The sequence below is a fragment of the Eretmochelys imbricata genome, chromosome 1, assembly GCF_965152235.1.
Source record: "Eretmochelys imbricata isolate rEreImb1 chromosome 1, rEreImb1.hap1, whole genome shotgun sequence".
NCBI classification, from domain to species: domain Eukaryota; kingdom Metazoa; phylum Chordata; order Testudines; family Cheloniidae; genus Eretmochelys; species Eretmochelys imbricata.
The window spans coordinates 7228855-7241623 of record NC_135572.1 but is presented as its reverse complement, the minus strand read 5'-3'; the positions used below and the strand labels follow the sequence as shown (position 1 = coordinate 7241623).

Below are 12769 nucleotides of genomic sequence, written 5' to 3'. Positions count from 1 at the left end.
GCAGTCTTTCCGTTACATTGCGAATCCTAGCCCCTGGCAAGCAGCAGACTTCTCAGTTTTCCCGGTCAGGGCGGCAGATAGATGACTCAGTCCCCCGGAGGAGAGAGTCCCCGACCACCACCACCCGCCTTCTCCTCTTGGGAGTGGTGGTCGTGGAACCCCCAACTTCAGGACATCGCATCTCATGCCTTCCAACCAGCGGAGTCTCCTTCTGCTTTCTCGCCCCAGACATATCATCTGGTCCACTCTCTGCAATGGTACCTGTGGAGAGAACATGAAAGCGGTTAGTTACCTGTGTCTGTGTTACTGGAACCCGGACATTCCGCTTACCTCTTCTGGAGGTCACATGTTGCCAAGCTTCTTCACTGGCCTCTTGGCTCCTCTGTGCAACCTGCTCTATATCTTTAGAGCTTTGTGCCCCTAGAAGCATATTCTGAGTTTTGTCCAGAAAATCCTCAGTTTCTCGTATGCAATGCAGGGTTGTTATCTGTTGCTCCAGACCTTCAATCTTCTCTTCCAATATGGAGACCAGCTTGCACTTTGTACAGACAAAGTCGCTTCTGTCCTGTGGAAGAAAGACAAACATGGCACATCCAGTGCAGGTCACAACAGCTGAACCCCCACCCCTTCCATATCACCTTCCTACTATGAGCTTCCTCAGAGCAGTTTGCAAGATGTAAGCCTCACTGGGCTCACTCCAGGCGAACTCCCAAGCAAACTCCTGCTGTGAGCTGCTCTGCTGTCCCCCGCTGCTCAGCTGGTTCGCCGCCGCTCAGCTGGTTCGCTTAGCTCTGGCTATTTTTAAACAGCCAGGCTTCCCTGACACAAACAAACGGACACCCTCAGCTTGGTATCATCTGCAAACTTTGTATGTGTACTCTCTATGCCATTAGTTAATCATTGATGGGGATATGGAACAGAACTGGACGCAGAACTGATCCTTGCAGATCCCAACTCGTTATGCCCTTCCAGCATGACTGTGAACCATTGATAAGTACTCTCTGGAAATGGTTTTCCAACCAGTTATGCACCCACCTTTAGTAGAGGGGGGAGGGATAGCTCAGTGGTTTGAGCACTGGTCTGCTAAATCCAGGATTGTGAATTCAATCCATGAGGGGGCCATTGAGGGATCTGAGGAAAAAATTGGGAATTAATCCTGCTTTGAAAAGTGGGTTGGACTAGCTGACCTCTTAAGGTCCCTTCCAACCCTGATATTCTATGATATCTTAAAAATAGATCAATCTAGGTTGTATTTTCCTAGCTTGTTAATGAGAAGGTCATGCGAGACTGTATCAAAAGCCATACTAAAGTCTAGATATATCACATCTACCACTTCCCGCCATCCACAAGGTTTGGTACCCTATCAAAGAAAGCTATCAGGTTGGTTCAACATGATTTGTTCTTAACACATCCATGCTGACTATTACTTATCACCTAATTTCCTTTTGATGTTACAAATGGATTCCTTAATTATTTGCTCCATTATCTTTCCTTGTACAGAAGTTAAGCTGACTGGTCTGTAAATCCCTGGTTGCCCTTATTTCTCTTTTTATAGATGGACACTATATTTGCCCTTTTCCAGTCTTCTGGAATCTCTCCCTTCTTCCATGACTTTTTAAAGATAATACTTAATGGTTCAGATATCTCCTCAGTCAGCTCCTTCAGTATGCATTCCATCAGGCCCTGATGACTTGAAGACATCTAAGTTGTCTAAGTAATTTTTAACTTGTTCTTTCCCTATTTTAGCCTCTGATCCTATTTCATTTTCACTGGCATTCACTATGTTAGCGAACAATTGCCACCAACCTTCTTGGTGAAAACCAAAACACAAAAATCATAAAGCATTTCTACCATTTCCGCATTTTCTGTTATTGCTCTTCCCTCTTCATTGAGTAATGGGCCTACCTTGTCCTTCGTCTTCCACTTTCTTCTAATGTATTGGTAGAGTGTTTTCTTGTTACCCTTTATGTCTCTAGCTAATTTGATCTCGTTTTGTGCCTTGGCCTTTCTAATTTTGTCCCTACCTACTTGTTTTATTTGTTTATATTTATCTTTTGTAAGTTGATCTAGTTTCCACTTTTAGTAGGACTCTTTTTTTTTATTTTTAGATATTAAAGATAATTCAAGATAAGCCAGGATGGTCTCTTGCCATACTTCGTATCTTTCCTACTCAGTGGAATAGTTTGCTCTTGTTCCATGGATTTCAAGAAGGCAGACTTTAGCAAACTCAGGGAGTTGGTAGGTAAGATCCCATGGGAAGCCAGTCTAAGAGGAAAAACAATTAAAGACATTGACTTTATTTTGCTGTTTTCCATCCTACCATTCCTTAGAATCATGAACTCTATCATTTCATGATCACTTTCACCCAAGCTGCCTTCTACTTTCAAATTCTCAACCAGTTCCTCCCTATTTGTCAAAATCAAATCTACAATAGCCTCTTTCCCAGTAGCTTTCTCCATCTTCTGGAATAAAAAAAAAGTCTCCAGTACATTCCAAGAACTTGTTGGATAACCTGTGCCCTGCTGTGTTAATTTCCCAGCAGATGTCTGGATAGTTGAAGTGCCCCATTACCACCTAGTCCTGTGCTTTGGATGTCTTTGTTTATTGTTTAAAAAAGCCTCAACCACCTTTTCTTCCTGGTTAGGTGGTCTGTAGTAGACCCCTACGATGACATCACCCTTGTTTTTTACCTCTTTTGTCCTTACCCAGTGACTTTTGACAAGTCTGTCTCCTATTTCCATCTCAACTTCAGACCAAGTGTACACATTTTTATGTATAAGGGAACACATCCTCTCTTTTTTCCCAGCCTTTCCTTCCTGAGCCAGCTGTACCCTTCTATACTAATATTCCAGTCATGTGTATTATCCCGCCAAGTCTCTGTGATGCCAACTCTGCAATAGTTTTGATTTATTTACTAGTATTTCAAGTTCTTCCTTCTAATTCCCCATATTTCTTGCATTAGTATAGAGACATGTAGGATGATAATTTGATTTTCCCCCAGTTCTGTCTTGACCCTCTTTGATCCCTGCTATTACAGCCCATGCTTCCCCTGATCTCTGACCCTTCTCCCAAGCCTCCAGGTTTTTGATTTACCTGTGGGCTTTGTTCACCTGCCGCCTTCTAACCTAGTTTAAAGCCCTCCTCACTAGATTAGCCAGTTTCCAAATATGCTCTTCCCCTTCCTGGATAGGTGGACCCCATCTCTGCTTAACAGTCCTTCTTCCTTGAACAGCATCCCATGGTCAAGGAACCAAAGCCTTCAGGGTCTCAGGAAGAGGGGCTGGTGTATTGTCCTCTCCACAATGAGGGAGGGGCATACTGGGTTATAAACTTACACTGCTCAAGCTTTTGACGAGGACAAGACAAAACAGATCTGGGTCCTATGCTGGGGAGGTGGGGGGAACTGTCTGGAGACCCGCTATTTCTGGTTCATGAGTGATTAGTGACAGTACTCATGGAATGGCAGCTGGGTGGATCCCTGTCTGTTTATGGCTGTATAAGTGGAAGACCTGGAGAGGATTACACATGGTCATAGCCTCACCATGTGATAGGGGGCTGAGATTGGTATGCCAGAGGGCTCAGTGGTGCTCCACTTATAGGTTGCACAGCGCAGAAGTCCATCAAACCAACACAAGGCACAGGTTCTGCTAGACCATGAGTCCATTTCCCTCTTATTGGGTGCTCAGTTACTGACAGAGAGACCATGGTTATTGGCAAGGAACTCTGGACTGCTGGGTTCTGTCGTGATTTGCTTTGTGACCTTGGCTGAATCATGTCTTGTTTTTGTTTTGTTCAATATCTTCATAAATATATCCGGTTTTGTTCAATATCTTCATAAATGATCTGGAGGATGGTGTGGATTTCACTCTCAGCAAATTTGCGGATGATACTAAACTGGGAGGAGTGGTAGATACACTGGAGGGGAGGGATAGGATACAGAAGGACCTAGACAAATTGGAGGATTGGGCCAAAAGAAATCTGATGAGGTTCAATAAGGATAAGTGCAGGGTCCTGCACTTAGGATGGAAGAATCCAATGCACCGCTACAGACTAGGGACCGAATGGCTAGGCAGCAGTTCTGCGGAAAAGGACCTAGGGGTGACAGTGGACGAGAAGCTGGATATGAGTCAGCGGTGTGCCCTTGTTGCCAAGAAGGCCAATGGCATTTTGGGATGTACAAGTAGGGGCATTGCCAGCAGATCGAGGGACGTGATCGTTCCCCTCTATTCAACATTGGTGAGGCCTCATCTGGAGTACTGTGTCCAGTTTTGGGCCCCACACTACAAGAAGGATGTGGATAAATTGGAGAGAGTCCAGCGAAGGGCAACAAAAATGATTAGGGGTCTAGAACACATGACTTATGAGGAGAGGCTGAGGGAGCTGGGATTGTTTAGCCTGCAGAAGAGAAGAATGAGGGGGGATTTGATAGCTGCTTTCAACTACCTGAAAGGGGGTTCCAAAGAGGATGGCTCTAGACTGTTCTCAATGGTAGCAGATGACAGAACGAGGAGTAATGGTCTCAAGTTGCAGTGGGGGAGGTTTAGGTTGGATATTAGGAAAAACTTTTTCACTAAGAGGGTGGTGAAACACTGGAATGCGTTACCTAGGGAGGTGGTAGAATCTCCTTCCTTAGAGGTTTTTAAGGTCAGGCTTGACAAAGCCCTGGCTGGGATGATTTAACTGGGAATTGGTCCTGCTTCGAGCAGGGGGTTGGACTAGATGACCTTCAGGGGTCCCTTCCAACCCTGATAATTCTATGATTCTATGTCTTCCTATCCCTCAGTTTACCTATCTATATGGTGGGGATATGTTCCCATTCACTAACTTTCAATGAAACAAAAAGAAAAGGAGTACTTGTGGCACCTTAGAGACTAACCAATTTATCTGAGCATGAGCTTTCATGAGCTACAGCTCACTTCATCGGATGCATACCGTGGAAACTGCAGCAGACTTTGTATACACACAGAGAATATGAAACAATACCTCCTCCCACCCCACTTTCCTGCTGGTAATAGCTTATCTAAAGTGATCATCAAGTTGGGCCATTTCCAGCACAAATCCAGGTTTTCTTACCCTCCACCCCCCCCCCCCCCCAAATTCACTCTCTTGCAGCAGGCTGCAGCAGGAGAGTGAATTTGTGTGTGGGGGGGTGGAGGGTGAGAAAACCTGGATTTGTGCTGGAAATGGCCCAACTTGATGATCACTTTAGATAAGCTATTACCAGCAGGACAGTGGGGTGGGAGGAGGTATTGTTTCATATTCTCTGTGTGTATATAAAGTCTGCTGCAGTTTCCACGGTATGCATCCGATGAAGTGAGCTGTAGCTCACAAAAGCTTATGCTCAAATAAATTGGTTAGTCTCTAAGGTGCCACAAGTACTCCTTTTCTTTTTGCGAATACAGACTAACACGGCTGTTACTCTGAAACCTTTCAATGAAACGTTACTGAGGAGTATTAGTGGATCCCTTGGATCCCTTAGACAGCTCTGTGTGCATGCATAAACTGCTCATGTTTCCCCTTAGTCATCTTTCTCCAGATCATTCTGTCTACTGCAGAGGTGGGAGAACTATGGCCCTCAGGCCACATTCGGCCCACGGGACCCTCCTGTCCGGCCACTGAGCTCAGGCCCGGCAGGCTCGCCCCTGGCCCCTCCCCTGTTGTCCCGTCTCCCTCATAGCCTCAGCGAGCTCTGCTGCCAGCGCAGTGTTCTGGGCGGTGGGGCTGAGAATTCCTGTGGCAGCTGCAGAGCCCGGCCTGACCCCAACCACCGGTGCTCCAGGCAGCATGGTAAGGGGGCATGGAGCGGGGGGATTGGATAGAGGGCAGGGGAGTTTGGGGTGGTGGTTAGGGGCTGGGGGTGTGGATAGGGGTTGGGGCAGTCAGAGTGTGGGGAATAGAGGATTGATTGGGGCAGGAGTTCCGGTGGGCAGTCAGGAAGGAGCGGGGGTTGGATGGGGCAGCAGGGGGCAGTCAGAGGCAGGGGTTCCAGGGGCATTCAGGGGACAGGGAGAAAGGATGGTTGGATGGGGCAGGAGTCCCAGGGGGGCAGTCAGGAATGAGAGGAGGGGTTGGATGGGGTGGCGGGAGGCAGTTAGGGGCAGGGGTCCAGGGGCGGTCAGGGGACAGGGAGCAGGGCGAGTGGATGGGGCAGCGGTCCCAGGGGGACCATCAGGGAATTGGGGGTTTGGATGGGGCAGGAGACACGGGGGGACTGGACGGATAGGAGTTGGGGGCCGGGCCACAACCCCCTCCCCTAACCGGCCCTCCATACCATTTCTGAAACCTGGTGCGTACCTCAGGGCAAAAAGTTTACCTGCTCCTGGTCTACTATCTACCCAGCCACCCTGGCACGTACAGGGTATCAGGCACAATAGAGAGCTAACATTAACCCTCGTTTTCTTGCTAATCAACTATAATGTTTTCAATATACACAAATACACAGAGCAGCCAATTCTTCTCTGACTCAGCACAGATCCCAAGAGTTCTCCTCTCCCTTGGGAAGACCCCTTAATTACTGTTTGCTGCTAAAGCTGGATAAACAGCACAGAAGAGCAGACAGGCTTGTCTCCAGCCTGTTTACATCCAGATGCCTCTTCTCCGCTAGAGTCTGAGTGAACCCCACTGGGATAGCACAGAGCTATATAATAAAAGGTGCACATCACGCTGTCAGTTCTCAGTTTGTAATGTGAGACAGATGTGGGACACAACTATCTGAGGGGAATTCCCAGGGAAGACTCGTCTGTCTCGGAATTCACTGCTCCCCATCTCTTGCTGAGGAGTTCACCTGCTCGACAAACCCCATGCAACGTGGGCATGATGAGATAGAGAGTAAGTCTGTGGTCTTTTCCACTGTGCACAGCCATGAAACATACCTGGGCCGTTGCCTCAGGACTTGAGCTTGCTCCAGTATCATGGGCCAGAATGTCCCTGTTTGCTGTGTCCCCGTGGCTGATGGCCTCGAGCCCCAATGTGGCTACATTCCAGTGGCACAGGGGCTCCTTCAGGATGAAAGGTGTTAGAGGATGTGTGATACAAGGCCAAATTCTGAGGCTGTAGCTCATAGTTTGGTCAAGCGCCACTGAATCAAAACTCCCCTTGGAGTAAGAATTGAATAAATACCTCAGGAGTGAGCAGTGAGTTAATGCATAGACACTGTCCTCCTCCTCTTAAAATTCAGGGCTCTGGTAGTTAATGGGTGCATGGAGAGGGGGGAATGCTCACCTGCCTTTATCTGCTGGAAAGCATGGAGATGCTCGGGCTCTTCACTGGAACAATTATAAGAATTTTTCAACATGGGCAAGACATTTTCTCTCCTAACTTAATTCAAGAAGTTGCTTGTACTGTTATGCTGGAAAATTTCAAAAAAACAATTCAGCCAGATGCAGACACCCACTGTGGGATATTTCAGTCCAAAAGGTTAAACTTCGACAAACTTATAAGCAACTGAAAATGAGGCCTCCTAATTGAAGGTGTCAGGCAGCCTTAACTGAAGTTGGTGACACCAGCACAACCCACAACGGCCAATACATTTGTTAATTACATCAAGCTAAACGCTTCTTTCCAATAATGACAGTGGCAGAGAGTTCCACAGGCTAAATATGGATTATGTAAACAACTTTCTTTTCTGAATGTGATATGTTCAGACTTTCAGTGTAATTCCGTATTCCCTTGTTTGAGTGTTATGATACACAGTAAATATGAATGTCTGATCTACTTTCTTTATCAATAAAGATACTTTCTTTATCTTTAGCTGTGAACTCCTGTATAACACGGGCCACTAAATTTCACCCATTTCCCCCTGTATTGAGCTCCATGGCTTCTGTTTGACTAAGACTTGGTCTACACTAGGATTTTACATTATGGACTCACAGAGCTATAGGGTTAGAAAGGACCGCAAGGGTCATCAAATCTGACCCCTGCCAAGATGCAGGATTTGTTGTGTCTTAGTCATGCCAGACAGATAGTTAGCCACTTCCTTTGGAAAACCTTCAGCGAATGAGATCAAACAACCTTCCCTGGCATCTGTTCCTTTGTCCTACTTTTCTTACATTATAAAGTGCTTCCTGAGATTTCATCTAAATCTGCCATGCTGTAGTTTGAACCCATTGCCTCTTGTCATGAGCTTTCTGGCAAGAGAGATCAACTTTACTCCACATTTTTAAGGAAGGCTTTCAAGTATTTGAACACTGCTATTGTGTCCTCTCTTAATCTAATCTTTTAGAAACTAAACATACCTGGTTCCTTCAGTTTACTCATATGTCTTGTACTCCCTCCCTTTGATCATCTTTGCCACTCGCCTCTGGATCCTCTACAGTTACTCTACATCCTTTGTATTCAGCGGTGACCAAAACTGGGCACAGTACTCCAGAGGAGGACTAACGAGCGACAAGTAGAATGGTAATATCACCGCTCATGACCTGCATGTTATGCCTCTGATAATGCAACTTAACATTGCATTTTCATTTTTTGAAGCAGCAAAAATAATCCACACCCCTGAGAGATGTAGCTATATCACATTAACCCTGGTGTAGACAGCATGAAGTCAATAGAAGAATTCTTCCATCTACCTAGCTACCACCTCTCAGGGAGGTGGATTACCTACGCTGATGGGAGAACCCCTGCTGTCGGTGTAAGTGATGTCTACAATGAATTGCTACGGCCGCACCGCTGTAGTGCTTTCAGTGTAGAGAAGCCCTGAAGCAGATCTTCCAGGAAAGCATCCAGTCTTCATCAGCAGACGATGGGGAGTTGGAGAATCCACCACTTCCATTTCTAGTGTATTCCAACACTTAATCACCTTCAATGCTAAACCTTTGGCCCTTATTTCTAACTGGAGATTGTCTGTTTTCAGCTCCCAGGAATTGGGTCTTGCTCTGCTCCTCTCTGCTAGATTTCAGAGCCCATTAGTACCCAGGGTTTTCTCCCCATGAAAGTCTTTGTTTGATCCTCTTTTTGATAAGATAAATAGATTAAGCTCATGAAGACTCAATGTCAGAGGCATTTTCTCCAGCTGCCAATCATTTTTGTTTTTTTTTTTAATGCACCCTCTCCCATTTTTTAAGATCCTTTTGGAAAAGTGGAACTTAGGACTGCATGCAGTCAGTTTCACCAATGCCGTATGGAGAGGTAAAATCCTTTCGCTGCTCCAACTCACCACTCCCTTGTTTATGCATCCAAGGATCTCATCAGCCCTTTCCACCACAACATCACACTGGGAGCTCATGGGGAGTTGGTTCTCCACAGTCACCCCTAAATCCTTTTCAGGGTCCCTGCATGTAATACTATAGTGCCCTAGTCTGTGGGTCAGGCTTGAATTCCCAGTTCCGAGAGGATAATTTTGCATTTAACTGTATTAAAACATTGTGTATGCATGGGCTCAGCTCACCAAACCCTCCACAGCGATAAATATGCCTGCCATGTTCTCCTCATTGTAACCAATCTGCCAGGCTTTGTATCATCCACAAATTTTATCTTCACTGATTTTCTTTTTGCTTCCAAATCATTGATGAAAACATTGAATAGCATCAGGCCGAAAACTGATCCCTGCAGAATACCACTAGAAACACCCCAATTCGTTGACAATCACTGACTTATAACTGCTTTCTGAGATCTGTCGGTTATCCAGTTTTTAATCCATTTAACATGTACTAAAAGCTATTGCACTGTGTTCATTTTTTATCTGAATGTTTCCCCTACTAAATCAAATGCGTCACAGAAATCAAAGTCTTTTGCATCTGCATCATTCCCTTGATCAACCAAACATGTACTCTCATTAAAGGATGAAATTGGGTTTATTTGACAAAACCGGTTTTCCATAAACCATGGTGTGGACTGTCATTACTTATATTCCTCGACTTTTTTTTTAACTAATCCCACACCAGGATTTTTTCCATTTTTTCCTCACCTTCTCAAAGATTTGCAATAAACTTTCCCTTTTATTTTGTTATAGTTTACATTTAACACTGAACTGTCCTCTTCTTGCCATTTTTCTTTGTCTCTGTTGCTGCCTGATTGCATACTTCTGGTTCCGAATGAGGTGTGTGGTTGATCTGGGAGATTGTAACCTGTGTTCGTAATTCTAATGTACTACAGTAGATGCTGTTTAAAATCCTCCTTGACTGCTAATGCACTGAAAATATTTCATCACTTCAGGTGATAGAAGCACTTGATCCTGCTTCAGAAAAAAATATTTCTTGAACACATCTACTGTTTCTTCAACACTAACAAGTTTCCTTTCTCTTTGCTACATGTTGCTTTCAGCCTCTTAATTGCTGTCTGTATTTTGTCTTTGAACCCAGTTATTGTCCAAAGTTCTCTGCTTTTTTGACTGTGGAATTTTGGCTTTGTAATAATCTCTTCTTAAAGCAGTCTCAGTTTTCATTCCCATTTTTTGGTCTTTGTTGATAATTTGCCTCAGCTTTGGAGAACTTGTCCTTTTGAAGAACTAAACGTCTTTAGATGTGACTGGTTGGGAACTCTTCTCTGTTTGTCCATTTGAATGTAATCAGTTCCATTCTTTATTTTGTTCTCCTCTATCAAATGTCCCTTTCCTTGTTTCTTCTCTAAACTAAACAGTCCCAGACTTTTCAGTCTGTCCACATAGGGCAGCCTCCCACATTCACAGAGCCTGTCTCGGAACTCCCCTTTCTATCTGCTATGTCCTTGGGTGACCACAATGGAGTGCTTATCCAGAACAGGTTATTCTCTGCCCCATTCCTTGGGCATCCGAACATTATCTTTGTTTTGGCTACTACTGTGAATAAGCAGGTGTTTTCATGGCGCTGCTAACAGTGAGGCCCAGGTATTTTCCCTGGGGTATGTTCTATTTGGGATATTTGCCCCTGGCATCTGTCTTGGCAAAGGTTTGGGTTTTTTCCACTCTCAGGTTTTGAGCAACTGGGTGTATGGGCAAGTCCCTACAGCATGGACCCTGTAGCTTGGCTTTCATTGCATTTCCACACCTGTATTTCCTGCTGATGCCTTTTCAGGTTTCCCTCAACACAACATGTAGGAATGATTGATGCATGGAGCACAATAAAAATGGACTTGGCATTAGTAGGGTTAAAGTTTTTCATAATTCATTTATCTCAATAATGAAAATGGCATTTCTCTGTTTGTGAAGATTGAGCAATCTATTTCACCCATGAGAACAGCCTCCAGCTGTGCATGTTGTGTCTCATATTAACATTGTCTCTCCATCCAGACATTTGTACTGCGACCTTCACGCTAGACCCTGGGCACCTACAGGAAGACAGGGGAATATACGGTACATGCAGGAGACACTGTTCTGCCTCAGAGTTGGACACTTTCTCCCCCTACTCTATGTCAGATTCCAACACAACCGACTTCACCAACCCCTCCACCTTCATCCTGCTGGGCGTTCCTGGCCTGGAGGCTGCCCATGTCTGGATCTCCATCCCCTTCTGCACCATGTACATCATAGCCATCTTGGGGAACTTCATCATCCTGTTCATCGTGAAGACGGAGCCGAGCCTCCATGGGCCGATGTACTATTTCCTCTGCATGCTGGCCATCACCGACCTGGTCCTGTGCACAAGCACAGTTCCCAAAATGATGAGCATCTTCTGGTTCAATTCCAGGGAGATCGATTTCAGTGCCTGTCTCACCCAGATGTTCTTCATTCATTGCTTCTTTGCAATAGAGTCTGGGATCTTCATGGCCATGGCTTTTGATCGCTACGTGGCCATCTGCGATCCACTGAGACACTCCACCACCCTGAGAAATCGAATTGTGGCCAAGATTGGCCTGGCTGTGGTTTTGCGTGGCAGCATGCTTGCACTGCCCTGTCCCTTGTTGGCAAGGCAGTTGCCATATTGCAGAACCAATATCATCCTGCACACATGCTGCGAGCACATAGCCGTGGTGAATCTGGCCTGTGCTGACACCCGCATCAGTAGTTACTATGGCCTCATTGTGGCAAGCTCAGCCATTTGTCTAGATATGTTTTTTATAGCTGTGTCCTATACCCAGATCCTCAGGGCCATCTTCAGCCTCCCCACAAAGGACGCCCGGCTCAAGACTTTTGGGACCTGTGGCTCCCACCTCTTTGCCATTTTAGCCTTTTACATCCCAGGTCTCTTCACTCTCCTCACGTATCGGTTTGGCCACCATGTGGCCCTGCATTTCCACATTCTCTTTGCTAATGTGTGCCTACTGGTACCCCCCATGCTAAATCCCATCATTTTTGGTGTGAGGACGAAACAGATCAGGGACAGGATGCTCCGGCTCTTTATACATAAAGGGACCTAAATTTTTCTCCTAGTGCTCTGGCTCTCAGACCGAGCTCTGCACTGAGCTGGCTTGTGACATGGTATTGGGCCCTCTTCCCTGGATCACATACAGGACAGTCTGAGAGGCATTAAACCCTTTCTTGACCATACTGTGCTGGCTTAGCATGACAAACTGGGGAACTGGTCTGTGTACAACTCACTGAGATGACACCTTTCAAATTGCTTTTAACTTGACCACCAAGGCCCCACTCCTTGCCCCACATCTTCCACCAAGGCCCTACCCCTGCTCTGCCTCTTCCCTCTCAAAGGCCATGCCCCTGTCACTTGCTCCTCCTGTCCCCCTGTCACTCTCTGGATCATCTCTATGTCCCTCCCCACGAGCTGCAAGTGCACCATTTCAGATTTTGGTAGGGGTAACATCTTTAACCCCAATTCAAGGTGCTACTTAGGCTCTCGGAACTCTAATTTTTTTGGCAGATAACTTAGAAAAGAGCTGACAGGAGCACTTTATCTAATTC

General features: G+C 45.8%; 1 protein-coding gene across 1 annotated transcript; it reads left to right on the top strand.

The window, feature by feature from the left end:
- Positions 1 to 11322: 11322 nt before the first annotated feature.
- Positions 11323 to 12270, top strand: LOC144279206 (olfactory receptor 52P1-like). The gene has a single exon (XM_077840695.1). The coding sequence runs from the start codon at positions 11323 to 11325 to the stop codon at positions 12268 to 12270; it is 948 nt and encodes a 315-aa protein (XP_077696821.1).
- The last annotated feature ends 499 nt before the right edge of the window (positions 12271 to 12769 follow it).